A 26,664-nucleotide genomic window follows, 5' to 3' on the forward strand; every position below is an offset into this window, starting at 1 on the left:
AAGCTTCTTCAACAACCTCCAGAATATTTTGCCACCTTCTTGATATTTATTTTCTATATTCTTGCCAAAGTCCTCCCATGACTTTTGTTTAGCTAGTTTTACACACTGTTTAGCTTTCTTACATTTGTCTCTGTATTCTGTAAGAGTAAAAGCTGACTTATTTGCCAGGAACTTTTGATATGCTTTCTTCTTTTCCTTCACTGCCTCTTTAACTTCCTGTGTCCACCAGGGAGTTCTGATTTTTTTATCTTTGCACACAACCTCACCACATGCCTCTCTGGCAGAATCAATCAATGTTTCCTTCAGAGTTTGCCACTGAATCTCCAAGGTTTGATTCCTGTCCTCAAACTCTTTCATTTTCTTTTCAATAATATTTCTGTATTTTAGTCTACAGTTCACATCTGAGAGCTGCTCAACTTTTATTCGCTTTAAAACTTTCTTACATGTTATTCTTTTCAATATGAAATTCAATTTTATCCTGCAAGTATTGTACAAAAGCTAAGTCCGAGTATGAAAAGAAAGAAACTGGATTGCAAGCTAAAGACAATCCAAAATAATTCTGTTATACTGGTGATTGATGCAGAAATGATTGTTCAACTAATGAGCAGCCATTTTCTAAATGCTATCAAGCTGGTATATTGCAACATTGAACTCACCACTACCTCTTCACCATATGAGGAAATAATTCATGTGGATGATATACTAGAGCTGTTGCACAAAGTGAATAAGAATTCTACAACAGGAATTGATGGGCTATCAGCACAGATGCTATGTGAGAATTTAGTTATTAAACTGATTTCTATTCTCACTATGGTTACATGAAATAATTCCAGTATGAACTATTCCTCAAGTAACATTACCCATTTACTTTTATGAAGTAGATAAATATTAATGGAGTAGAATTTTCTCATTCTTGTCACACAGAAATCACTAACTCAAATTTTGCATGAAGTGAAAGTTTTTTAAATTGTTGCCATCCTGACCTAAAGACAAGAGTATATATGCATAAAACTGGTAAACACGAATAAACATGTAACTTTCAACAATCTGGGTTGAAAAATATTTCAAAACATACATCATGTATGAGTAACAACTTATTTAACTATTTAAATGCAATATCTCCACAAAAAGATTAAGCAATGAATTTTGAATGGCAAATATAGTTAACATGCCAACAGTTTCCATTTAAGATATGGTGTGAATTATCATGGAAAGAGTAAATTATGGGAATGCTTAATCAAAGCTGTAAAACTGGGAGGAGACTTTCACATATCCTTTTAAAGAATGCAGAAAACTGACCAGGGGCTTCTGACCTAATGTCCAATTCTCACCTTTTCGTGGTGCACTCTGTTAGGTATCAACCTGGATACCGAACAAACAAATAATTTCGTCAACCAAATTGTCTTCTTATTAGCTTAAACCAGAATGTAAAATGGAGCATTGCCTGGTTAATCAAGACACCCCCATTGTTTTTGTCATGGAACCAGGACAAAAAGTGCAAGGTCAGCTAATGGTATGAACTCCAGAACACAACATCAGCACTAACAATGTAAGAAGCATCAATGGAAAAGAAATGTACTCAGCAGAAGAATTGGATAAGTACCAGATTGACATAATAGGCATGACATTGAAACAAAGAAGAAAAGAACACGTGAGATCTTTCTAAGCAACAAATAAAAGATGTTATTTTAAGGCAATATCAAGAAAAAGAGAGTGGCTATAGTATTCAACACTAAATATTATTATTATTACCACGGGCTACTCCAGGAGTCCTTAGACTCATCTATCATACCTTGCCTTGAACTCGCTCACTGTCATAGCACCCACAACAGACTCTGGCAGCTTATTCCACTCATTTACCACTCTAAAAGTAAAGAACCCAGCTCTAACACCCCTGCTAACCACGCTCTTGCCCAGCTTCCATGGGTGTCCCCTAGTTCTCCCACCACCAGTCCTGATCTCAAAAATATCATCTGAATTAATCCTATAGAATCCTTTTAGCAATTTGAATGTCTCAACCATGTCTCCCCTTTTCTGCCTATCAACTAGTTTCTGCAACCCACAAATCTTCAACCTGTTCTCATATGGTTCATTCCATAGACCTGCTATCATTTTAGTCACTCGCCTCTGGATCCTCTCAACTTCCTCCCCATCAAGAAGGAACCGAGGTGACCAAATCTGGGCACTTCACTTCCTATCTACAATTTTCTACCAAATATGAAAATAATATCTTGAATCCTGAATGGCAGGCAATATCAAGTAGAGTAATGTGGGCAAATATCAGAATGGGTCACTAGACAATGAGACTTAATGTTCTAATGGTCCAACAGAAGGTTCTACTAAAGTAAGAAATGGATTTTTTTTTTTTTTTTTTTTGAGGCATTAGAGAAGACAGTTGGCAATATAAAAAAATAAAAACAAACAAAAAAAAAGAAGAAAAAAAAGGAAAAGATGGTTGGAAATGTAACCAGCAGAGTAGGAAATGATTACAAAGCTAATAATAATGGTAAATGCCTGCTAGATTTCTGTTGAGAACATCAAATTCCTGACGTGTGTCCTCAATATAATACATAAAAACTTATAACTTCACTTCCTATCTACAATTTTCTACCAAATCAATCTGTTATCTGTCAAGACTTCAATATTATCAGATCTTATAGTTGTCTTCTAAGGCACTTTCTGCTGTATCAATCCACCTACATCTTGGTCTTTTTCCTATCAACCCGGCAGAGAACACGTGTTTTACTAATCTCTCCTCTCTCATTCCATTTAAGAGACCATACCACCACAGATTAGCTCTGCTAACACATTCCTAACAATGTCAAGTTCTTTCCTAATATCCTCATTTTTAATATGATATTGACATTGATGCCATATGTTCATGTCCCTAATCTTTCTCAGGATTCTCATATCTGTTTTCTCTAGTCTTTAGTCAAGTATTTTATTTCTAACTAGTTCTCAGATCCATAAGTTAAAATTGGTTTGAACACTGTCTTGCATACAACTAATTGAATGTTTTGACTAATTTCTCTCTTATTCCATATAAATTTATTCAGCTTCCATCCTACCATACCAGCTTTGTTGATTCTGTTGTCTATTTCCATATTTAATTTACCATCTTGACTAAATATTGTGCCTAGGTAGCTGAAATGTTTTACTTGTTCTATGGGTTCTCCATTCAAAATGCAATGATATTCTTTAATTGATTTCAGTTGATATTCTGAATATTTTCACTGTCCAACAGTTATTCAATTTAGTGAGAGAATCTTGCAGACTAATACTGGAAATAGGTTTAAATTAGGTTTGATAATAGTTTTAATACCACTTTCTTTCATAATGCAATCCAGCAAAGGTTGGTCGAATGGTAGAGCCTCTGCTACTAATGGCTCATGCAAAAAGTTAAGTTTGAGCAGGGTTAGTAGTTGGAAGGGGGTCAATCGTTCAATGCTGTTGGCACACTCTCCCTCGATGAGTCTTTGAACTCCCTGGAGGTGTCACATAATAATAATAATATAGATAGTGAATAACAAAGGAGATAATGTATATCTGTGTCTGACACCAGATTTAACATAAAACCATCTTCCTATGCTTCCTTCAATTCTAACTGCTGATTTACAACTCAAATAAAGTATTGCTTGATATAATGTCCCATTGACACCATATAACTGTAGAGTTTTGAATAGCTTTTCACTTGGCACTTTGTCATATGTCTTTTGTAGGTGTACAAAACTTAAACACAGATCTTTGTTATATTCCCATGATTTTAACTATTTGTTGCAAAGTGAAAATCTGATTCTAGCAGCCTCTATTCAGCCTGAATCCAGCTTGTTCTTTATCAAACTACCCTTCCACAATCCTTCTCAACCATTTCTCAAGTATACTTGCATAAATCTTAGCAAGAACACTCAGTAAGGAAATACCTCTGTAATTTTTACATATAGCTTTATTTTCCTTTTTATATATGGGTGGCATTAGAGAAGGCAGCTTGCTCAATCTGAAAAAAGAAAAGTTGATCCTTGGAGATCTGAACAGCACAGTAGGAAATGATTACCCGACACATAAGAATGTTTTTGGGAAAATTTGGAAAAAAGTACAAAGCTAATAATAATGGTAAATGCATGCTGAAGTTTCTGTTCAGAACATGGATTAGTTATTACTAACATGTTCCAACATACAACATGCACAAATTCACATGGAGAGAAGATGCAAGAAATAAGTATTATTGACTATGTTATAGTTTATAGCAATGTCTTTCCACTGGTTCAGGACACAAGCGTATACAGAGGATTTGAAATAGGAAGTGAATGCTATTTAGTTTTGAGCAAGATAAAACTGAATTTTATATTGAAAAAAAGTGTGCAAGAAAGTTTTAAAATGAATCAAAGTTAAGCAGCTTTTAGAGATAAACTGTAGACTCAAACACACAAAACATCATTGAAGAAAAATGAGTTCGAAAAAAAGAAGAACCAAACCTTGCAGAAAACATTGATTCATGCCTGTAAGGAAAGAAAAATCAAAACTCCATGGTGGACTCAGGAAGTTAAATAAGTCGGCTTTTACTCTTAGAGAATACAGAAAAAAATGTAAGAAAGCAAAGCACTGTGTAAAACTAGCTAAACAAATCATGGGAAGGCTTTGGTAACAACACAGAAAATAAATAACAGGAAGGTGGCAAAATATTTTGAAGACTACAGAAGAAGCTTAGAAATGGAGGAAAAAGTACTGTGAAAGGAATTAATAATGATAAGGTGACATGAAAACTGAAGATAAAGATATTCTAGATGTTCGGAGTAATTACTTTGAACGACTGCTAAATGAAACAATGTCAGCATGGTGATAGAAACTCACAACAGGAATGCATATCTGTACTTGCAGTAGAAAAGTCATCAAAAACAAGAAATGGGAAAAAGCAGCTGGAGTTGATGAAATTCAACCAGAAATGCTTAAATATGGAGATCTAAAAGTTTTATAGTGGCTGCATTGCATAATTCAGAAGGCCTGGTCAGGAGATCGAATTCTGGATGATTAGAGCAGAGTTCTCATAGTACCCATTTATAAAAAAGAAAATAAAACAAGGACAATTATAGAGGTATTTCTTTACTTAGCGTTCTTGGTAAGATTTATAAGTATACTCAGTGGTGAGCTATGGAAATATTAACAAAGGGCTTGCATCGTCGAGCAAAAAAAAAAAGCCTAACTTAGCCCTTAATAATACTTATATTGCAACTTTGTAGAGCTTCTGACAGATATAATTCCTGCAGGATATCAATCATCAATGCTAGATCTTTTAAAAATTCCAAATTGAGAAGAAGTTGGTTTAAAAAGAACTTATATTTATTGTTTGATGCAAAATGCTTGCATAAAGCTGGATAATTTCTCCGCAAAGCAAGAGCCATTTGTAAACTGCAAGCTGCCCATCGTGGTCCAAACATAGGGCCAATCTTTAAAATTTCGATACCAAGGTGTTTTGCAATTGTATTTAATTCTTGTCGATTTTTTGGTGATTGATGATAAAAAGTATATAATTTATCCATTGCAACATGGAATGTGAGAAGCATTGCACACAAAGAAGAAGAACTTGATAAACAACTAAACCAAGCTAACATAAAGATATGTATAGTAACAGAAACAAAGAAAAAACAAAAATGTACAAAAGAAACAAACAACTATATACAAATCTACAGTGGGGTAAAAAAAGAAGAAAGAGCAAAAGCAGGTATAATGATTATGGTACATAAATCCCTAAAGAACAATATTGTATATTACAACTATTTGAATGAAAGACTAATAGAAATTAGACTCAAGACATTAAGAGGCCACATAACAATAATTGGTGCATATGCACCAGAAGAGGGAAAAGAAGACAGTAATATATTTTATAAAGAATTACAGAATGCCATAGATAAAACAAACAAAACTGACTATTTACTGCTAGCAGGAGATTTAAATGCCAGAATAGGAAACAAAAAATACAAAACAAACATAGGTAAATTTGGCGAAGATACATGTAATCAAAATGGTCGCAGATTGCGCGATTTTGTCATTTATAATAATATGAGAATAATGAATTCAATGTTTAAACACAAGGAAATACATAAATATACTTGGTCAGCCAGAGGATACAAATCAGTAATCGACTACATTATCACAAATTTTAAATTAGCGGAGTTAATTTTAGACGTAAGAGCATATCGAGGCTTTGAATTAAACTCTGATCATTATATGGTATCAGCAAAAATTAGTTTTAAACCAAAGTGGCTAAAAACACATAGAATTGAAAATTCTTACCAGCCAAGCTATAAAATTCCTTCATTACAGGATCCTCAAGTTAGACTACAATATCAAAAATGCACAAACTTAAAAACAGAAACCACACATGAATCAAGGGACATAGAAGATGAATGGGAAAATTTGAAACAAATTCTCACAAAAGCAGCAACAGAAACCTTAGGAATAAAGCACAAATGGATTAGAAAAAGAGGACTACGAGACTGGAACAAAGAAATAGAAAATATAATAAAAACCAAAAAGGACAGTTACCAGAAATGGCTAAATTCCAAAACAATAGAAGCAGAAATAGAGTATAAAAGAAATAGTGCAATTGCAAAACGAGAAGTAAGGAAAAAACAGAGAAAGATGGAACAATTTCGTAACAGAACTAGAAAAGGATTTATTTAAGCCACAACCCAAAACCTATAAAGTAATAAAATACATGAATAAAGAAATAAAAGAAAAGATAAAAATCCAAACAATAGATTTAGAAAAATGGGTGACCTATTTCCAAAATCTCTGGACAGATGAGAACAATGAATTAAAATTTTATAAGACAAAGAATGACCTAATAGAAAATATCACAATGTTAGAACTGAAAAATATAATAAAGAAGATGAAAAATAGGAAAACGCCAGGAGAAGACAATATAAATATAGAACTCTACAAAAATGCAGGTGAAAAATTTAATGAAAGACTTTTGAAATTTTTTAATATGGTTTGGATGTCTGGAAAAACCCTAACTCTTGGAAAAAAGCACTGGTCATCCCAATCTATAAAAAAGGAAATAAAGACAATTGCAATAATTATAGGGGAATTAGCCTGCTGAATACAGGATATAAAATATATGCAGGAATATTAAAAGAGAAACTAAGCAGCATTGTAGAAAACAAATTACTAGAAGAACAAAATGGCTTCCGAAAAGGCCGATCCTGCATAGATCCAATTTTTACTTTAAAATTATTAATAGAAAAGAGAAGAGAATTTCAAAAAGAAACACATGTGGCATTTATTGATTATGAAAAAGCTTTTGACAAAATTAGTCGACAAAAATTGTTTAAAATATTAACCAATTTAAACATACCAAACCAACTTTTACAATTTATTCAAGAAATATATACAGGAAATAAAATAGCAGTTAAATTAGAACACACCTCAGAAAGTAAAGATATATCAAGAGGAGTACGACAAGGATGTACCCTCTCACCTCTGCTTTTCAATATATATATAAATGAAATATTAACAATCTGGAAACAGCATAACCCATTTGGTATACAAATGACCCTGCAAATGAAGATAGATACACTACTATTTGCAGATGATCAAATAGTATTAGCTACAGAAGATGACTTACAAAGATCATTAAAATCATTAAATGATATCTCAAAGCAATATAATATGACAATATCCAAAGAAAAAACAAAAATAATGGCATTCAAAGGAGAAAACCCAATAAGAAGTAAAATAGTGATAGATAATAAAATACTAGAACAAGTAAACACTTTCAGATACTTGGGATGTTATCTATCATACGAAGAAGAAAAAGACAGACACTAAAATATCAAACTTTGTCAAAGTAAATGGCATAATAAACAGTATATTTAAGCCATCCCTGGTACAAAAACACACTAGAATCAGACTATATAATGTCTTGTCAAAACCAACTCTACTACACGGAAGCGAAACATGGACCATGCAAAGGAAAGATGAAAAACGAATTCAAACAGCAGAAATGATGTTCCTCAGAAAAACAGCTGGATATACCAAGTGGGACCACAAAACAAATGAAGAAATCTTACAATCCCTAAATATCAAACCAATTAATTACTACATAAGACAGTATAAACAAAAATGGCTAGAACATTTAAATCGAATGGACAACAGCAGACTACCAAAAATATTATACAGAAACAAAATAAGTGGAAAAAGAAGAATCGGAAGACCAAGAAAGAGATGGCATGAGACCGGAACAGGCCACATGGCCTATATTCCATGTTAGGAAGAAGAAGAAGAGAATATTTCAAAATGATTTATTTATTTATTTAATGTTTTTTTTATCGAATCATCTAATGCTAATTGCAAACAATGAGCGCAATACCAAATCACAAAGTTGGGAAATTTTTGTAGAAGTTTGATTGCAACACCTGATTTGTTTCCTAACATTACACTAGCTCCTTCAGAACAAAATGCAATGAAATGATTTTTTATAGTTATCAGAAAATCCATATGAATTTAAAGTAGCAATTATAGTAGCATGTATACATTCCATGATGGTATTTTCTAGTTCTACAAGATTATTAAACAAGAACAAGGGACTCGCAAATTTGAGAAAAATTTAACAAAGAGCTCACGCGAGCCCCTTATAGCTCACCACTGAGTATACTTGAGGAATGGCTAAACAACTGTGGAAGAGAAGTTTGGAGAAGAAGAAGCTGGATTCAGGCCAAATAGAGGTTGTCAGGATCAGATTTTCACTTTAATACAAATAGTTGAGAAACAAAATGGTGAGGTTCCCTCTACTACAATAATTCATATGAATATTCCAGTTGGCTTTGTGAATTGCCACTGTTAGAGACAACTGCAGTTCATAAAAATCCATTATTTTTTCAGAGCAAAATATTTTGAAATAGGCAAGTTTTGAAACTGACAACAGCTCATGAGAAATTGCATTAATCAAAGGACATATGTTTCTTTTAACACTTCCAATAGAACACTTGTTTGCTATCTGTTTCAAACTGTCAATTCTCAGAGAGTAGGCTGAAATCTTATAGAGAAAAAATCTCAGTGCTGATATTGAACTGGTAATTCAGAACAATCCCATCCCAGAAAGTTGAGCCTCCTGCTATCTCCATGCAAGCTAATTCAACTTCAGATGACTAGTCCTTTAGGTGATTTGAATCCCAAATAGGATTCAAATCTGTCTTTTCATATAATTATCATAAATTATAATCATTTGCATCTTATTAAACTGTTCTTGAGAATCACAGTAATGGAAATTCAAATAAGTCAATTTTGCAAAATTACAGAAGGATTATATCGTTCCAACTATACCAAAAAGGTGTTATTAAATGGCCACGGTATGCTATTAAGCTGTACACTGAAGTGCTATAAAATTAACTAAAAATGTAAGCTACAGAATATATTTAACGGAATATAGTGAACCAATGTTCTATATCCAAAGCTTTAGAGATAAATCAGCACATGGTGGCACATTGTATGTGTTGCATCATTATTAGTGCTACTGAAAGATAGATTTTTTTTTCATAATGTAGTTAATGATATTAGGTTAATTCATTGTAGTTTTTGTTTTTATACGAGTGTATAATTGACTGAGTTTAGTTTTTAAGTAAACCTTTTTTTTTTTTTTTTTTTTTTTTTAAGATCAAACATTGTTGGTATGGTGCCAATGGATGGTAATGGTGGCAAAGATGTCATTGAGTGAAACTAACTTTATTTTATTTTATTTTTTTAATTTTTTCTGTAGTGCAGTGTGTGCGAGACATTCATTGCAAACAGTAAAGGACTTCTGGAAGGTGGGTGGAACTGGTGAGCAACTTTGGAGAATGAAGCGCTAGTAGAGTAGTATCAATGGTGGAATGGAAAATGTTGATGCTGGAATTAATATTGAACATGTGGATGTGGAAATACAGGTGAGCAAAATGGACCTAAATAAGGAAATAGCATGCTTGCATGTTATCCTTCACATGATAAAGAGTAAAATCCCAAAACTGCAGATACGACAACAGATTAGCAGGTGGTCCAAGGTAAGAATGGAGATATGAACAAATGAGAAAAACAAGAGAAGGAGAAAATTACGTACGGAGACTACGATGAGTGGAGTACTTAACAAAAGTCTAAAAAAAAAATCATGTTTCCCTGGTGCAAAAACTAATGATATTAGTCATGCCATCTGAATGCAAAAAGGTAAGGTGAAAGAACTAATTGTCTTGGTTGGCACTAATGATTTCGAAGGTGAGAAGTATTCTCACCTTTCAAATCATTAGCCTCTATCATTCTATGATAGAGGTGAATTGAGAAGGGTGTTGATAGCAAACAAAACAATATGCAGGCTGGAATGATGTATGGTTTGTAGACCTAATGCTGACAGACTGCATCTAAATGGTTTTGGTGTTAGATATTTAGGGAGCTTTGTTCACCCAGTATGCTGAAGCACAAATTCAGGAAAACTTAAACAATTAGGGTGGATGCAGGTGAATGTGTGTATGAACACAAGCATGAGGCAAGTAAGTGAGAAGAATCAAGTGCAGATTGTGTCACTCGAGCAAAAATATTGAATCAAGTAGTCAATTCAGGAAGTTAAGGGCCTAAACAAATATGACAGCTTCTATATACAGAAGTATCAGGAACAAGAGGGAGGCATATTGTACTGGTTAGTGCAACCTCACCAAAAGTTAAGCATTAGAGAGATTTTGATAACAGCATATGTAGTTACAGGAATAGAATATGAAAGGGTTAGTATTTTCAGAAGATAAAGAAGATTAGGATAGGGGAGAAGTGTTACTGATGATAGCAGATGAAATTCATACAAAAAGAATGGGCGAATAGATGGAGGGTGGCTGTTCATTTGAAGTGGTCTGGCGCAAGATCAAGGCCAATAAGACAAAATATATGGTTGGTTGCTGCTATAGGCCATGAGGTCACTGGGATTATCTGCACGACTGCAAATTTGCTGATGCAAGAAATGCATCAGCAAATTAGTACAATGAGTGTAGGTTGAATGATTAGTATGGGGGGGGGGGCTTCACCTATGAAAATATAGACTGGAAAGAAGAAGGATCACATGACAGGAAGGAAATGGAACTTATATACCTACTGAGAGATAATTACTTGCAGCATGTGATAGAGGGTACTCGGGGTGTAAGAGTATTGGATGTGGTCATAGAATCAGAAGAGCTATCCATAACCAAGATTGCCTCTAATTCATGAAATTGACTATGTTGTCTTGACTTGAGAGATTGTAAATGAGAAATATTCTGTCAAGAAGGAGTGTATGCAGAGCTACAAGAGAGGTGATTAAAACAAGCTTAATAGGCAGCTTGAAGCTGTACCACGGCATAAATCCCTGCAAGGGAAAGATGTTAATAATGCATTGGAGATAGTTAAGGGGCAATCTAGGGGAAGCAATATTAAATTTTATAACTAAGGTCAGGTGGTTTAGTCAGGTAGGAATTAGATGGATGAGTAATATCATTAAGCATGAGCTTCAGAAAAAGAAATTGCTGTGAAAGGCACATATGGAGAAAGGTAACAAGAATGGTAAAGAAGGCAAAAGAAAATCCCAAAAAGTTCTTTGTTACATGGCAAGTAAGAGGAAAAACGATTATGGGAGAATAACCTTAATAAGTGCTGATGGTGACGAGGTGACAGAAACAGTGGTTGGATTACTGGGTAACTCTTTGCTAGGATATATTATCCAAGTGAGGTTACTGCTGTGACATATGTCAGACTGACATGGAACAAAGGTAGATGAATCAGAGGTTCTTAGAATATTGTAGAATCTCAATATAAATATGGCTTTGGGATTAGATGGGACATCAGCTCACATTTTACAAGAATGTGCAAGGGAACTGCAGTGCCTCTGACTAGGTTCCAAATCTCAGCTCTGCTAAAGTTCCAAGAGACTGGAAAGAGGGCAAAATAATTCCTTTGCCTAAGGGGTGGTTTAAAGACTTACAGAAGCAAATTTATAGACCAATCAGTATCTCAGGAGTGGTGATAAAAGTACTAGAAAAATTGATCAAAAAGAGAATTCAAGAATGGGTGGATAAGAATATGACACTCTGTGAGGGGCAGCATGCTTTCTAAAAGGTCAGTCATGCCTTAGTAATTTATTAACTTTTTATAATAGAGTAACAGCTGAGTTGGATAAAGGAAATGGCTGCACGACCATTCTGAATTTTGCAACGGAATTTGACAGAATACCACATGGAACTCTGTTATGCAAATTAGAATAAACAGAGATGGATATGACAGATTATGTGGATAAGAGAGCCACTAATGGAAAGATATCAAGAAATTTATATGAAAGAGCAGAATCTAGGCAAAAGCAGGCAACTACTGTTTAATTTGTACATAAATGAAATAGGAAATATTCAGTTGTTTACTGATGATGAAAAATTAGGTAGAGTAATAGTTAATCAAGGTGATATGGAGAGCCTGCAAGATTACTTAAATAGGCTTTCAGTATGGGCAAAAGATAATGGGCATCAATTTAATGTAAAGAAATGTAAAGTTATGCACTTTGGGATCAACTGATTACAAGCTGTATACCATATTGATGGAATTGTACTACACAAAATACATGAAACTAAGGATTTGGGGAATGGGGGTAGACAGAGCTGAAGCTAAGAACACATTGCCAAGGTAGCTCATAAGATTTCTTGGCTATTGAAGAACACACCAACAAGTAGAGATAAGGAAGTTGTTATTCCTCTTTATAAGGCCTCGATAAATCTACTTGTTATGAACTTGGAAAAAACAAAGAATGGTATTTGGTGAGAAGAACATGAAACAAAAGATACAAGTGGATGGAACTGATATAGAAAATGCAGAACAATTCACATATCTGGGAAGTAAAATGACATGACGGACTGTAAAAAAGAAATAAAGATCAGGATTGTAAAGGGAAGAACAAAACTGAAAGCCATGGATAACATCTGGAAAAGTAAAGCAATCAAGCCTACAAATGAAATTAAGAGTACTAGAAACATGCATCTTTGGTGTGCTGTATGGATCTGAAACATGGGTAATAAATAAGGAATCAAGAAAAGGAATTTTGGCATTTGAAAGAACTTGTTACGGGAAGTTTTTTTGAATACGATGAGTACAGAAAATCACCAATGAAGAGCTCTACCAGAAGATACAACCAAAGGAAAATTTAATGCAGAAAATTATACAATGGAAGCCTGCAATTATTTGGACATGTCTGCAGCATGAGTGAGGACTAGAAGATAAACACATTTATGTTTGGTATTATGGATGGTGTAAACAGAAGAGGTAGACCATACAGAGAATGGATAGATGACACATAAACGGCTGGTGTGGAATGGGGTTACAGAAACTGCAACACTACACAAAGAAAGGTGGAAGAAGATAGTGAAGGAGGCATCGGACACCAACGGGCAGTGTGCCCATGGTTCGTGATGATACATCTACATATGGTTACTGTGCTCAGGTCTGATCTCCTGAAAAAACCGTGGAGAGGATTCAGAGATGAGCGACCAAGATAGTGTAGTCAAGGGAAATATTTCAGCACGTGGCTAGAAGTCATCCCTGAAAGTTGGGTTAAAGTGTGGTAAGTAGGGTTGTGGAGACTAGATTTTTTGCTTGCAGAGTTATGAACGGAATGGGTTGCCAGTCAGATGTGAGTACTCTCTGTTAATGGATTCAAGGAGAGGTATGATAGAATGCATGGTTAGTTTGGGTCTCCTGTGATGAATCTTTGGATTCCAATGAAGTGCCCATACAATAATAATAAAATAAAACAGATTGTAGCATCAATATCTAATAAAACTTGTGGAAATTTATTTCTAGTGCTGAATCTGCAATTTAAGAACTAATAAAACTTATGAGTTAAGTATGTATTAGATATCTTTCTAAATCATTTCCATTCTCTTGACCTCTCTCTCTCAAATTTAACAGTAAAGTGAATAACACTATCATATCCTCATTTACTCACAAAGCTTGCATGCAAAAGCAACATATTACATGCGAATTCTTCATATAGGATTATTATCATTAGGAATGATGGATGATTTTGTGTGTTAGATCTTTTTTCAAATTTATCTCAGATAAAATTTTTAACATACAAAAAATTACCAGTTGCTTTTATTTGAAAAGATGGATACAATATTGTCAAAAACTAATAAATTTACAGTAACAGCTTGTCACTCACAGACAACCTCAGTTTGAGTTAACATTAGCTAAAAACTTAAAAGTAGCAGCTTTTTCTTTGTTCAAATATCAAAATAGGCTTAATTTTAATCACATCACTGAATACTAGAATGGCAAGTTGTACAAAGGTAATGCCAGAAGAGAATATTTATTTTGCATTTATGCCAAAGAAAGAGTAAAGGTTATCTGAAGGATAAAAATCAGAACATGTTTGTAAATCTAGATAGCATCAGAAGCAGGGGTGTTAAAGAGAAGTGCCTCCTCCCCACTTTTTTTTAGACAAGTTACTGTAACAGTTATGATTCTCATCAAAGAATGATTTTGATATCATTTAAGGAGGCAGAGTACCCCCCCCACACACACACAACCAATTCTCGTACTCTCATCATTAAAAGCTATTTCCACATTCATTAGACCTTAACCTCTGTGGCTTTTGGGCTTTGGAATTACTTCAAAAGCACGGTGTATCAGGGCAAAGTTCCTTACTTAGCAGACTTGAAAGACAAAATGGCACATCATACATGAAAACTTATGACAGATCCATTGCATTCCACTGCCATACAGCATCAATTTTTGGTCTTGCAAAAAGGTCAATACAATGACATCACCTTTTCGTATAATATTATTTTATGAAATGAGGCAAAATAAACATTGAATAACTTAATTTTTCAATGACTGAATCATTTCACAATCGCACACCATCTGGTTCATGTTAATGTAATTTTCTCCTGATCACAGTGCTGTTTCTACTATTAGTCACTTTAAAGCTAATTTTTATTTATTGTCAATTAATTTACTATGAAATATATCAGTATCTCACATAGTTTCGTGTGTGTGTAAAAATACTAAATTAAACTAGTGCTTTATTTCTACATGAAATTTTGTGCATATTGCTACTGATTATATATACAAGCACACAACTGATTTTCCTGGCACCCTGGTTCAAGAGGTTTGCCTGATTAGCTGTATCAACTGAGGTCACATGATTCATTGAATACACCTCTGACCAACTAATTATACCTTCCTATTTCATTAAAGTACCATGGACTGCTAGAACCTTAAATATTAAATGTGAATTAAGTGATTAAATGAAATTAGTATACATGACATGGTACAAGTTTTATCAGTCTCAACGGAACATGATTATTAATTAAACGTTAATGAAATACATACATGATTACTAAGAGATGATACGTTTCTTTTATTATCATATGGTATCTCCATGGAGTCCAGAGTGATTGTGGGAGTAACTATTATACACACTAAACCTATTATGCCTCTCCTTATACCCATTCATGGAAGTTGTGTAAGAGTGTTACACACTCTTACACAACTTCCATGGATGGCCCCCCTAGTTCTCTGACCACTTGTCAAATATTGAAAATTTCCTTTGCATCAATTTTTACAAATCACCTTTAATCTTAAAAGTTTCTATCATGTCCCCTCTTTTCTGCCTATCAACTACCAAAAACCTTCAACTTATCCTCACAGTGAGCATTTCACAGACCTGTCACGAGCTTAGTCATCTCTGCATTATCTCTACCACCTACTCATTCCTAAAAAACACAAGTGACCAAATATGTGCACAGTAGTCAAGATGCAGCCGAATCAGCCTTATGAAGAGGGATAATAACTTTCCTATCTTTAACGTAGCATCTCCACAGCACAATTGGAAGAATGATGGTATGTTGCACTCTTCAATTGGAAAAGGCCAAAGTTCAATTCCCATCGTGATGGGAGGAATCTTTATATGGATTTTTCAATTGAAAGTGAATCGAGTTAGCCGATCTCATACAGAGGTAGCAGTGTTTTTTCTCGCAGAAACTCGTTTTTCATCCCACATACAGACAAATCAGCCCTTCAGAACACGAGCAATTTACAGACAAAAAATGCAAGTGGTGGTGGGCAGTAGATGGTGTTGATGTAGATGATAATAGACGTTTGGTGTAGTGGAGGACACAGAGCTATAGAGTATTTGTCCCTCAATTAGTCTTTGGACTCCTTGGAAGCACCATGAAATAATAAAAATAATAACATTTCAGTGATGCAAATTTACATAATCAAAGTGGATATTAGATCCAGCATTATTTCAAAGGCCAAACGTAGAAACTACGAAATTTCATAAGTTGACTAGAGAGCTAGTGAGAATACATTCCTCAGCATTCACCAGTTGCCTTAGTGTGGACTACTTAAGACATACACGCATTATATATTTGCCTTTTATTAGTCCACTTTGATAGGTTTTCACTGGCCTTACAGCTATTTCGAACTGATTGGTTCTGTACAGAGACCAGGCAGAAACCTTAAGAGAGCAAAAACTCTCATTCAGTACTAAGGAACTTGAAATGTCAGAAATGTATTTTTCATAAGTAAACTCTTAGTCAGTGCATAAAAGTAATTAATAAAATAAAGAGCCAAAAGGATTCAGTTTGGCAATGCAAAATTACATAAGTGTGGAGTGAAATTGTATTTCAAAGTCAAATGTAGAAACTATGAAAGTTTCATAAGTTGACCATAGAACTTGCAGGAATACATTCCCTGGCATTCACAAGCTGCCTTAGTGTGGAGTACTTAAAAGACAAAGAAACCTTATCAAAATGGACGAATAAAAGGCAAATATATATATAGGCGCTTGAGCAGCACCTATGTCTTGTAGTCCATACTAGGACAACTCATGAATGCTGAGGAATGTATTTCTGCAAACTCTCTGGTCAACTTATGAAAGTTTCATAGTTTCTACATCTGGCTTTGAAATAATGCTGGATCTAATATTCACTATGCTTAGGTAATTTCCTATTTTTGCTTGTTAGCATGTATTTTAACGTCTAAGTAAACCTTTGAGCTATTTTACCAACTTCTGCAATATGTCCTCTGAACTTAAACTCTGTCCACCATTATCCTCAAGTCCTTAGCCACATCAATTTCCTACAATCCAATACCATCAATATGACACACCATATGCAACCTTTTCAACCTGAAGTGCATAACTTTACATTTTGCAACATTAAATTGACAACCATTATCCTTTGCCATATAATGCCAATTTATTTAAATCACCCTGTAGGATATCTATATTACCTTTATCAGCTACTGCTCTCTTCAATTTTGTATCATCATCAGTAAACAACTGACTATATCCTCTTAAATCTTTCCTTATGTCACTGACATACAAGTTACAGAATAGTGGCCCTAGTACCAAACCCTGAGGTACTCCACTAGTCACCATCATTCTCCTAGATTTCACTCCACATTTACTACTCTCTGGCAACCACCCTCCTAACCATGCTACTAGCCTCATATCCATTCCTATCCTCTCTAGTTTTTGTAATAGTTTTCCATATGGTATTCTGTCAAATGCCTTGGCAAAACCAAGCAATATCATGGTATAGCCATTTCCTTTATGCAATTCTGCTGTCGCTTTATTATAAAATGTGAATAAATTACTAAGGCCTTTTACAAAGCCATGCTGCCACTATTCACCCAATGTTGGATTTTACCTTTAACCAAGTTTTCCAATATTTTAACAGCCAATCCCGATATATTAATTGGTCTAGTTTGCTACCTCTGCCTTGGATCCACCTTTATGCAATAGAACTATCTTACCCTCTTTCCACTCCCCTGAAATCTTGCCAAAGCCAACCAAGACTTAGATTGAACAACTTCATTGGAGGCGATGGCAATTCTCTTGCACATTCATACGATACATGGACTGACATGACATGCCACCCAGTCCCAATGCGGTGTTCACATTCACATTTTTTAATGTGCTGAACACCTCCTGTTCATCTACCTCAATGTTGATATGCATCTTTGTAACATCAGCAACTGTAAAATCACCACCTTGATGATACACTTTTGCAAAATGACTCAGTAACTCAACTAATTCTATTGCCTCTGTCACCTTCTTACCATGAGCATTGCTAAAAGCCATCTTACAACAGCCATTTTTACTCTTACATGCTACACAAGGAAAAAACTCTTTTGGATTTACTTTGATCTTTCTTACCAAACTAATCACCCTTCTTGCTTGCACTTGTTTGTACTGCTCACGAATATCCTTATCAGCTTTTTCTTTATATTCAATCCAGTGTTTTCTTTTTGCAGCTCTTGCTTTAAATCTCTACTCATCCACTTAATTCCCATTTGGTTTATCCTCTTGACCTTGGGTATGTAGTCTGACACTGCTTCTCTCAAACAATCAGACCATTTCCCATGCACTACGGCATTCTTTATAGCTTTAAGTCATGGCACTGCTCCAAGATGACTCTTAAGTGTCATAATTATCAACTTTATAATTCAACATAAACCCTTTTTTAACACAGAATTCCACATGTTTGGCAGCTTCCCAGAACGAGACTGCATGGTCACTCTTCACAATTGGAGAAGGATAATGTTTATCTTGGTTATGGATATATCTTCTGATCTATTATCAGATCCAACACTCTCAAACCCCTTGTCCCCTCTATAACATGTTTCATGTAATTTAGCAACTGTTAAATTCCACTTCCATCTTGCCAAGTTTATCAGCACAGTATAGAATAAATGGAAACAATGTTAACTGCTGCACTTACAAAGAGTGTTGTAAACCTACAGCTCCCAAATGGCAAAAATTTAGAATTTTAATGGGACTGTAGAGCTAATCACATAAGTCGAAGTTCAGATCAGCCCAGATTACTGTGTTACATAGCTAATTCATCCTGGCTCTTTGATGTTGCATAGAAAGAGAGAATACAGAATAAAGAAAAACAGAAAACAGAAAATCAAAGCACATTAAACAGTTGTTTAATGTGCTTTGATCTTTCCTTGTGTAATTTTTCAGACATCAAATGAAAACTCATTAGCTCTTGTTTCACCATAAAAGGTGTTTTATTCTAGATCTTTGATTTATTCATCCGTCAACAGAATTAACTTGTCATCTACATCTAATTTTCATGACTGTCATCTTCAGGACTTTCACAGCTTTTATAAAGATTCAGAACAATAATTTCAATCAGTATAGTGATGAACAACAGGTGTTTCTTGTCAATGTTCATTTGACATTTTCTTCATTAAGCCAGCCTGCTACACCTTTGGCAGCATGCCCCATAACATTATTTTTCATATTTGAGCAACACAACAACAACTTAATTTTCCTTTGGTACATTAAATCTTATGAAGCCATATCGCCAACATTTTCTTCAGATGAAACAGCAAACATCAAGACAGGCTACAACTTATGTCATCACTTCTTTAGTGCTGACAATTGTATAATTTTCCCAGGTTCTAGCACCAAACTAAATCACTTCTTTCATGCTAAATTCTTTAATCAATGCTTCTTTGGACTGCCCAGGATTTATGATATCTAAAACATTTCATGAAAAGTGAGTGATGCTCAGCCATCACAGAGTAATGTTCCTTGGTCTTAGAGTTAGACACAGAATGTACAGTTTAATAATAAATATAACGTATGTACATTTACTTACAAAAGAGTTCAGCTCTAGGGGGCAAGCTGAATAGTTGTCCAGAATGAGAAGAATCTCGCAACTTCTGGTGACCCTAGAGATGTGCAGTGTGCTTGGGCTTCATGCAAAAAAACTCTCTTAACAGAATTTTGATGATAATACAACCATTTTTATTTGGGCCGTATATTATGGAGTAAATTTTAACACCTTTAAAGGCCATAGACATTTACTTTTTCCTGTTAGTAGACGATTTATATCTGTTCAGTGCTTACTGTTTGCACACCCTAGGACAGTAACTATCCTTAGTCTGAATACTGCAGGCTCTTCTTTGTCTTCTGCTGTTAATGCTCTTTGCATCACCAATATAATGCAGTTTCATCAGCATTATACATTTTCTCAGGACAGGGGAGCTTGTTAGAAACCTGTTTAACAAGTTCATCCACATATTTGGCAGCTCTTCTGTGATTTGCTGACCATTTTTCATCACACTTTATGGACAGAAATGTTAAGATGCTTCTTAAACCTTTGAAGCCATCCTTTGCCACAATCACACACTAATTCTAATTGGCATGTCAATTCAATTAACATGCTATCCTATAAGTCCATGCCATCACTCCAAAGTTGTCAAAACCATTCCATCACCACTAGTATTATTACCCCTTATCATAATTTTTATAACACTCTTTTGCTTTTTGGAATTGCTATTGGCAAAGAATTTCAGTATATCTTCCTTTGGTTCTTTATCAAAATCATATGTATAACAGTTTCTGAAACACCACTAATGAGTTGTTTCAACACCATTCTGTATCATGATTCGCATATGCTCGACACTGCCATAATGACTATTGTGAAGTGGACCCTGCTTGGAAGTCTTAGTTAGGGTTAAATGGTAACCAAAATCAACTAAAAATCACTCAAAATCAAGGGATCACTACCGACTGCAGAAAGCCCTCTGTGGCTACCCAGCAAACTAGTTGGGTCATCATGAAAATTAAGTGCAGCTCTTAATTTTGTTTGGACTGAAGGAGGTGATGGGCCATCCATTGCTAATATTTCTTAAATATTTGCTTCTGCAGATTACTTTACAATTTTGGAAATGATAGGGCAGTTCAAGCTGACTTCTGAAGTCTTTTGTAATATCTCTAAATGCATGTGTTCTCTGGCTAGTATATTTTGTCAAGGGAAGAGGAGGAAACCAGAGTTTCTATAAAGAAAAGCTCTGTCACATTCATGTGAATCTTGGTAACCTGTCTACCAGCTAAAAGAACACTCATAAATGGTCAACACTATTAATGTCAAATGTGCTATGGAGAATGTTTCCGGATTAGTAAAATTATAAACTATCACAATTCAATCAAAAGACAACAAACAAGAACAGTTTAGTACAGTATAACCTCAGTATATATTTCATTTTCCCCCTCAAGGGGGAAATGAAAGTTTTGGTCTTTTAATTAGAGCAGTGCTTTATTCAAGGGCAATATGCATAAAGCACAACCATTAGGGTATTATTCATTTCCATTTCAGAAGGTCATAAAGAGGACTTTGAACAATTTTATGAAAAACTACAAAAACAGTTAAATGTAATAAATTGACTATATATTAATAGCAGAAGTCTTAGGAAAATATGCAGAACTTTGCATGAATAACTATTACACTTCTGTACTTGCAATAATTTAATTTTTCTTTTTAAATAAATAAATATATACATACATACCCTTGGAATGGCAGAAGAACAAGATCTATAATTGATTATATCTTTACTAATCAGAACTAGCTTCATGTGGAGAGATGTACATGTTTACAGAGAAAATGAAATTTTTTCAGATCATTACTTAAGTTTCTAAAATAGAAATACCAACAAAATGGAGAAAGGAAGTAAATAAGAAAACACAACAAATACAACAGTATACAAAGTATATCAATTATAAGAAGAAAGCATTCTAATGCTACATCAATCACAATTAAGACTTCCTAAAAGATGCCAAAATCAATGAAGATAGAGAACAATGGACGGCTAATAAACATAATTCATAAAGCAGCCTCTGAAGCATTTGGAAAGAAAAATATTAAAAATTTGGAACACAGATATAGAATATGCAATGAAAGAAAAACAAATGGCATACATTTCTAAGGCATTTGACCGTGTCTGGCACCAAGGCCTTCTGAACAAACTGCCATGTTATGGCCTCTCTTCTACACTGATTGGATTGCCAGCTTCCCTCTCAGATTTCCTTATCAATGCTGGAGAGTGTGCTTCATGGTTCAGTGTCCTCACCCACACTTTCTCCTTTACATCAGTGACCTCCTTTCTCTGACTTCAAATCCCATTCACAGCTTCAGTGATGATAGTACTCTTCGTCATTCAATAAACTCTGCAGTACCCTAATGTTAGATGCCTCAAGATCTTCCATAACCAGTGATTTGAACACCGACCTCAACATTCTGAAATGGGGGTGAAGACACTTCCTCATCCCTTCTCATTTTTGATAATGTTGAAGTTTCCTTTCAAGATCAACTTTTTTTTTTGGGTTGACTGTCACATCCAGTTTATTCTGCCACAAACATATTCACATATCCTCCTCTGCCTCTAAAGGCTTGGTGTTCTTTTCCATTCTAAACATTACTTTCCTTCCCCTCAACTCCTAACACTTAGTCTAAGATCAATTCAACTTTGTAGTACTGTTCCCACATTCGGGATGGAGCACCCAAGACCCCTCTTCTAAGCATTCTTGATGATATTCAGAAGAGGACAATCAGCTTAATAGACAACCCTTCTCTCACAGACTGAGTGCTGTGCCTTTTCTATAGGTACTTTCATGAATATTGCTCCTCTGCATTGGCTGCTACCATTCCTCCACTTTCTTCTAACCTTGGAAAAATTAGAGCAGCCATTGGCCAATGTCCTACATTATCCAGGTGAATTTTTCATCTGCTTCTATCATCCAATCCACCTCAATACTTTGGAACAATCTCCCCCCATACTGTTAATCACGTGCCCACACATAACACGATAGTGTTATGGGTCTTGTGACTTTTCATGTGTGAGATCAACAAAATCCTTCAAAGCATACAAAGGAAACAGAAGAAATATAAAAAAACAAAAGAAATATAGCTATAAAAATGTTTTTTTAAAAGCTATATATGGGTTTTTTTTAGCAGATTTATTAATAAAATAGAAGACAGACCACAAAATATTAAGGAAACTAAACAATATATAGAACATTATAAGAATTTATAATATGATCCAAATTTAGTAATAAAATAATAATGAAGAAATCAGTATTGATATAGGACCATTTAGATTAAAAGAACTAAAAGATGCAATAAAAAGGTATAAAAAACAGAAAATCAACTGATGGCATAAATAGAACTTTTGAAATATGATGAAGAATATTTACATCACAGATTCTTAAAATGAATAAAGAACTGTTGGAGGAAATGTGAGGTTCCATTGGATCGGTGAAAGCTAAGATTAATCTATATTTAAAAAAGGAGACAGATTGTGGAAATTACGGAGGAATCAGTCTATTGAATAGAGGTTGCAAAATTTACAGTAAAATCGTGAATAAAAGAAATTTTGCAAACGATCACTCTTAAAAGAAAAAAAATGGTCTCAGACATGGAAGATCATGTATAGACAATTATGTGCTAAAACAAATTATTAAAAAAAAGTATTTAATTTAAATATATTTTATAGATGAGAAAGATTTTGATAAAATATGCAGAAAAATTATTGAATATCATGAAAAACAACAAAAACACCAAGGATATCCATTAACATTTGGTACAAGCTATACGAAGCTTATATAAAGATTAAAAAAAAGTTACAGTTAGGTAATAAATTAAGAGAAGAGATTGAAGTTAATCAAGGTGTTGGACACGGAAGTTGCTTATCTACAACTCTATTCAATATTGATCAGCTTATTAAAATATGGAAAACAATAAACCAAAAGGTATCTGGTTAACCAGAAGAACTTTTATTAATACAAAGCTGCATGCAAACGATCAGGTTATATTAAAATATAATGAATATGACCTTCAAAAATCAGTTTATGAATTAAACAAAAATAAGCAAACGATACAATTTAAAAATTTCACAAATGACAGAAGTCATGTAGTTCAAAAACAGTTATAGAAAATAAGAGAATAGGTGACACAGTTTTGGCTGCATAATAACATATCTAAAAGATAAATTTCAGAAAAAAATCTGTGGAACAATTAAAAAGATAAACTCAACTAAAACTGTATAAAGTAATGACCACTCCATTATATGGTTTAGAAAGATGGGACTGTTAAGAAAGATGAAAGTATAATACAAGCTGCAGAAATGACATTTTTAAGAGCAATTAACGCATGCACAAAATTGGACCATATAAAAGATGAAGATACCAGAAGAGAGCGAGATATTTATAATGTAAATGAAAAGATCAAGAAAGAGAGAAATGGAAAGAGCATCTATTTAGGATGGAAAGATATCATCTACCAAAAGAGTTCGATAGATATAAACAAAGGAAGACTATCTGTAAGATAGGAAGACCAGTGAAGCTGGAACAGGCATGTGCATAATCCTTGAAGAGAATAAATAATAGCATAAACAATTATCTCAGTATTATTATGTAGAAATATAAAAGATGTGTTAATTTAATTCAAATTTTAATATTAAAAATACTGTTCCCATAAAAGAATATTTTAAATGCAAATACTTTTCAAACTAAATTGCTGCTTATTACTTAAGATATTGTTTGCCTGCTTAAAGTTTTGCACACAGGAGGATCCATCCCCATTCCAACCAGTAGATGTCACAATGGGCAAGTTCAACAAAAACTCTATGCAGAACAACTGAAAAAACTGAATGTCCATTTTCCAGGATTACATAAAGAAAATCAAGTGACTTTACTACAAAGAAATACACTTAACCAGATGGATAACACAGTGAATTTGTTCAATCCATATGAAAAAACCAGGCACATTAAACTAACGTATGTTCCTGTTGTATCTTAATTGTATTCAATAAATCTTTGCACTTAAAATACCAAAATGCTTTTGTGGATACACTGCAATAATACAATGTGAAAGAAAAGATTTTTTTTTTTTTTTTTTTTTAAAATTTATTAAAAGCTGAATATTGTGATCAAACCTTCTTGAAAACAATGTATTCACTGTTTACCTAACTGGTTTTTCAGCACTTTCCTTATGAGATATCACTGTATACTATGTAGCACAACAAATTAACTAAAATTACAGTAATATACTTACATTCTTCATGTCATGCAGATCTAGTAACTGATTTTACAATTAGAAAAAAAATTAGCTTTATAATTCTCAAAAATTCTTGCTGTTATTTATATTTACACTCAGTAAAAATTTCTTCTTACCCAAGTATTAACTGTTTTGAAAACTGATCAAGCATTTAGGGTTGATGCTATATTAAGATTATACTGCACAAGCAATTTAAAACATGCAGAATTTTAAAAGCAGTTTAAATGCAAAGTACATAAAAGAATTTCTAAAAGGTTCTTACTGGTCTTGTAATATATGGTGGCCGAGCAAGCAATCCTGATGGTTTACTTGGACTTGAGTTTACATATGACTGGGATAATGGTGGCGAAAACAATGATCCTGCAGATAAATTAGACTCTGGGTAGGCAGATTCAGTATTGGATGTGGTGTTAGATAGGAGTGAAGTGTATTTGTCAACTAGTTTTTGTCGTTTATTTGATCCGGAACTAGTGGTGATGCTATTTGATGTTCTCTTTTTCTTTAAATTAGTCGGAGATTGCGCTCTTTCCTTAAAAAAAAAAAAAAAAAAGGACAACAGCACTATTAGAAAATGATAATAAAAGAAAGTTCTAGTATTTATTTAATTATAACAAAAGATTACTGTGACTTATTTATAGTAGCTAAGCTAGCATTACACACATTCTCGTTGACAGCAGCGCAGAGAATATTAATTCCGCTATTGCTCAATGAACTTTTGAAGGCATTTTCCAGTCAGTACAGTTACTCATTCTTTAGGAAAGGCACTAACCAAAGAAAATATTACTTCACAACTATTTAACTTGGATACAGTTTTTTTTCTTCTCTTTTTTGTTAATATTTTTACTAGCACATCTCTTCCTGCTGAATATCATCCTTAGAGGTTAGGAAAATATGCAAGAAAAACAAGAAAATTACAAAGAAACTATTTTCTTTCTAAACATGATAGAACAAAATTCATTCTAGTACCATGAAATAGGACAGGATTTAAGAGAAGACTTATCTACAAATGAATTCAACATTACATAAGTAGCAGCAATATAACTGCCCTCTTAAATAAACTTAAGCAAATGAAGTATAATTAATGGCATTTGCCCATAGATGGAATAGGCTGCTGGTTTATGAAGTCAGCTCTAATGGCAGACACCAGTATAGCAAACTTACTATAACAAGTTACCTAGAAGTTCAAGCCAAAGTCCCGTAAGCACAAATGCAACTTTAGAAGAAATTCAGTATAGCTAATTATCCACTATAACAAACTATTACTGTAGTCCCTATGAGTTTGCTATAGTCAAAGCTGAAAATGTGATTTTTAAGACCTATTAATAATTTGATTCATGAAACTCCACTTTTACATGGATAATTAGTTTCATAGCATTTAAATACTTGTGGTATAGTCATGTTGGAAGTTTTTTTTTCACTTTGTTAAGACTATAAATTATATATTTAGTTTAATCTTTTATCCAAGTGTAAGCAAACAAAGTTTGCACCTTAAGTATCTTCAGGACTGAGTTCTGATTACTTTCCTTAGTATCCCATAATGAAAAGCACATCTCCTTGCAGACATGTATAATGCTATGCATTATGGGAAGGGTCACTACCCAGACTGGTTTCAACCTTTATTGAGGTCTCTTCAGTGGGAGCCAGACGAGGTGATACCAAGGTTGAAGATGCAGGTCATATTTCCATAATGCAAAGCAAGGAGATGGGCTTTGCATTATAGGATACTAAGGAAAGTGATGAGACCTCAGTCCACCTTTGCAACGAGTTTCCCCAGTCCTGA

The 26,664-nt window shown here is 34.0% G+C and overlaps 1 protein-coding gene across 1 annotated transcript in view; it reads right to left on the bottom strand.

Moving 5' to 3' along the window:
• LOC150104813 (cytokine-like nuclear factor N-PAC) overlaps positions 1–26,664 on the bottom strand; it is a 418,156-nt gene that overhangs the window by 223,743 nt on the left and 167,749 nt on the right. The window contains exon 10 of the mRNA XM_090395069.1: positions 25,147–25,413. Within this exon, the coding sequence (XP_090251195.1) occupies positions 25,147–25,413 (267 nt within the window). The remainder of the gene's footprint in view (positions 1–25,146; positions 25,414–26,664) is intronic.

Source organism: Typopeltis vanoorti, chromosome 7 (genome assembly GCF_054136105.1).
Source record: "Typopeltis vanoorti isolate ZY-2024b chromosome 7, IOZ_Tvanoo_1.0, whole genome shotgun sequence".
Classification (NCBI taxonomy): Eukaryota; Metazoa; Arthropoda; class Arachnida; order Uropygi; family Thelyphonidae; genus Typopeltis; species Typopeltis vanoorti.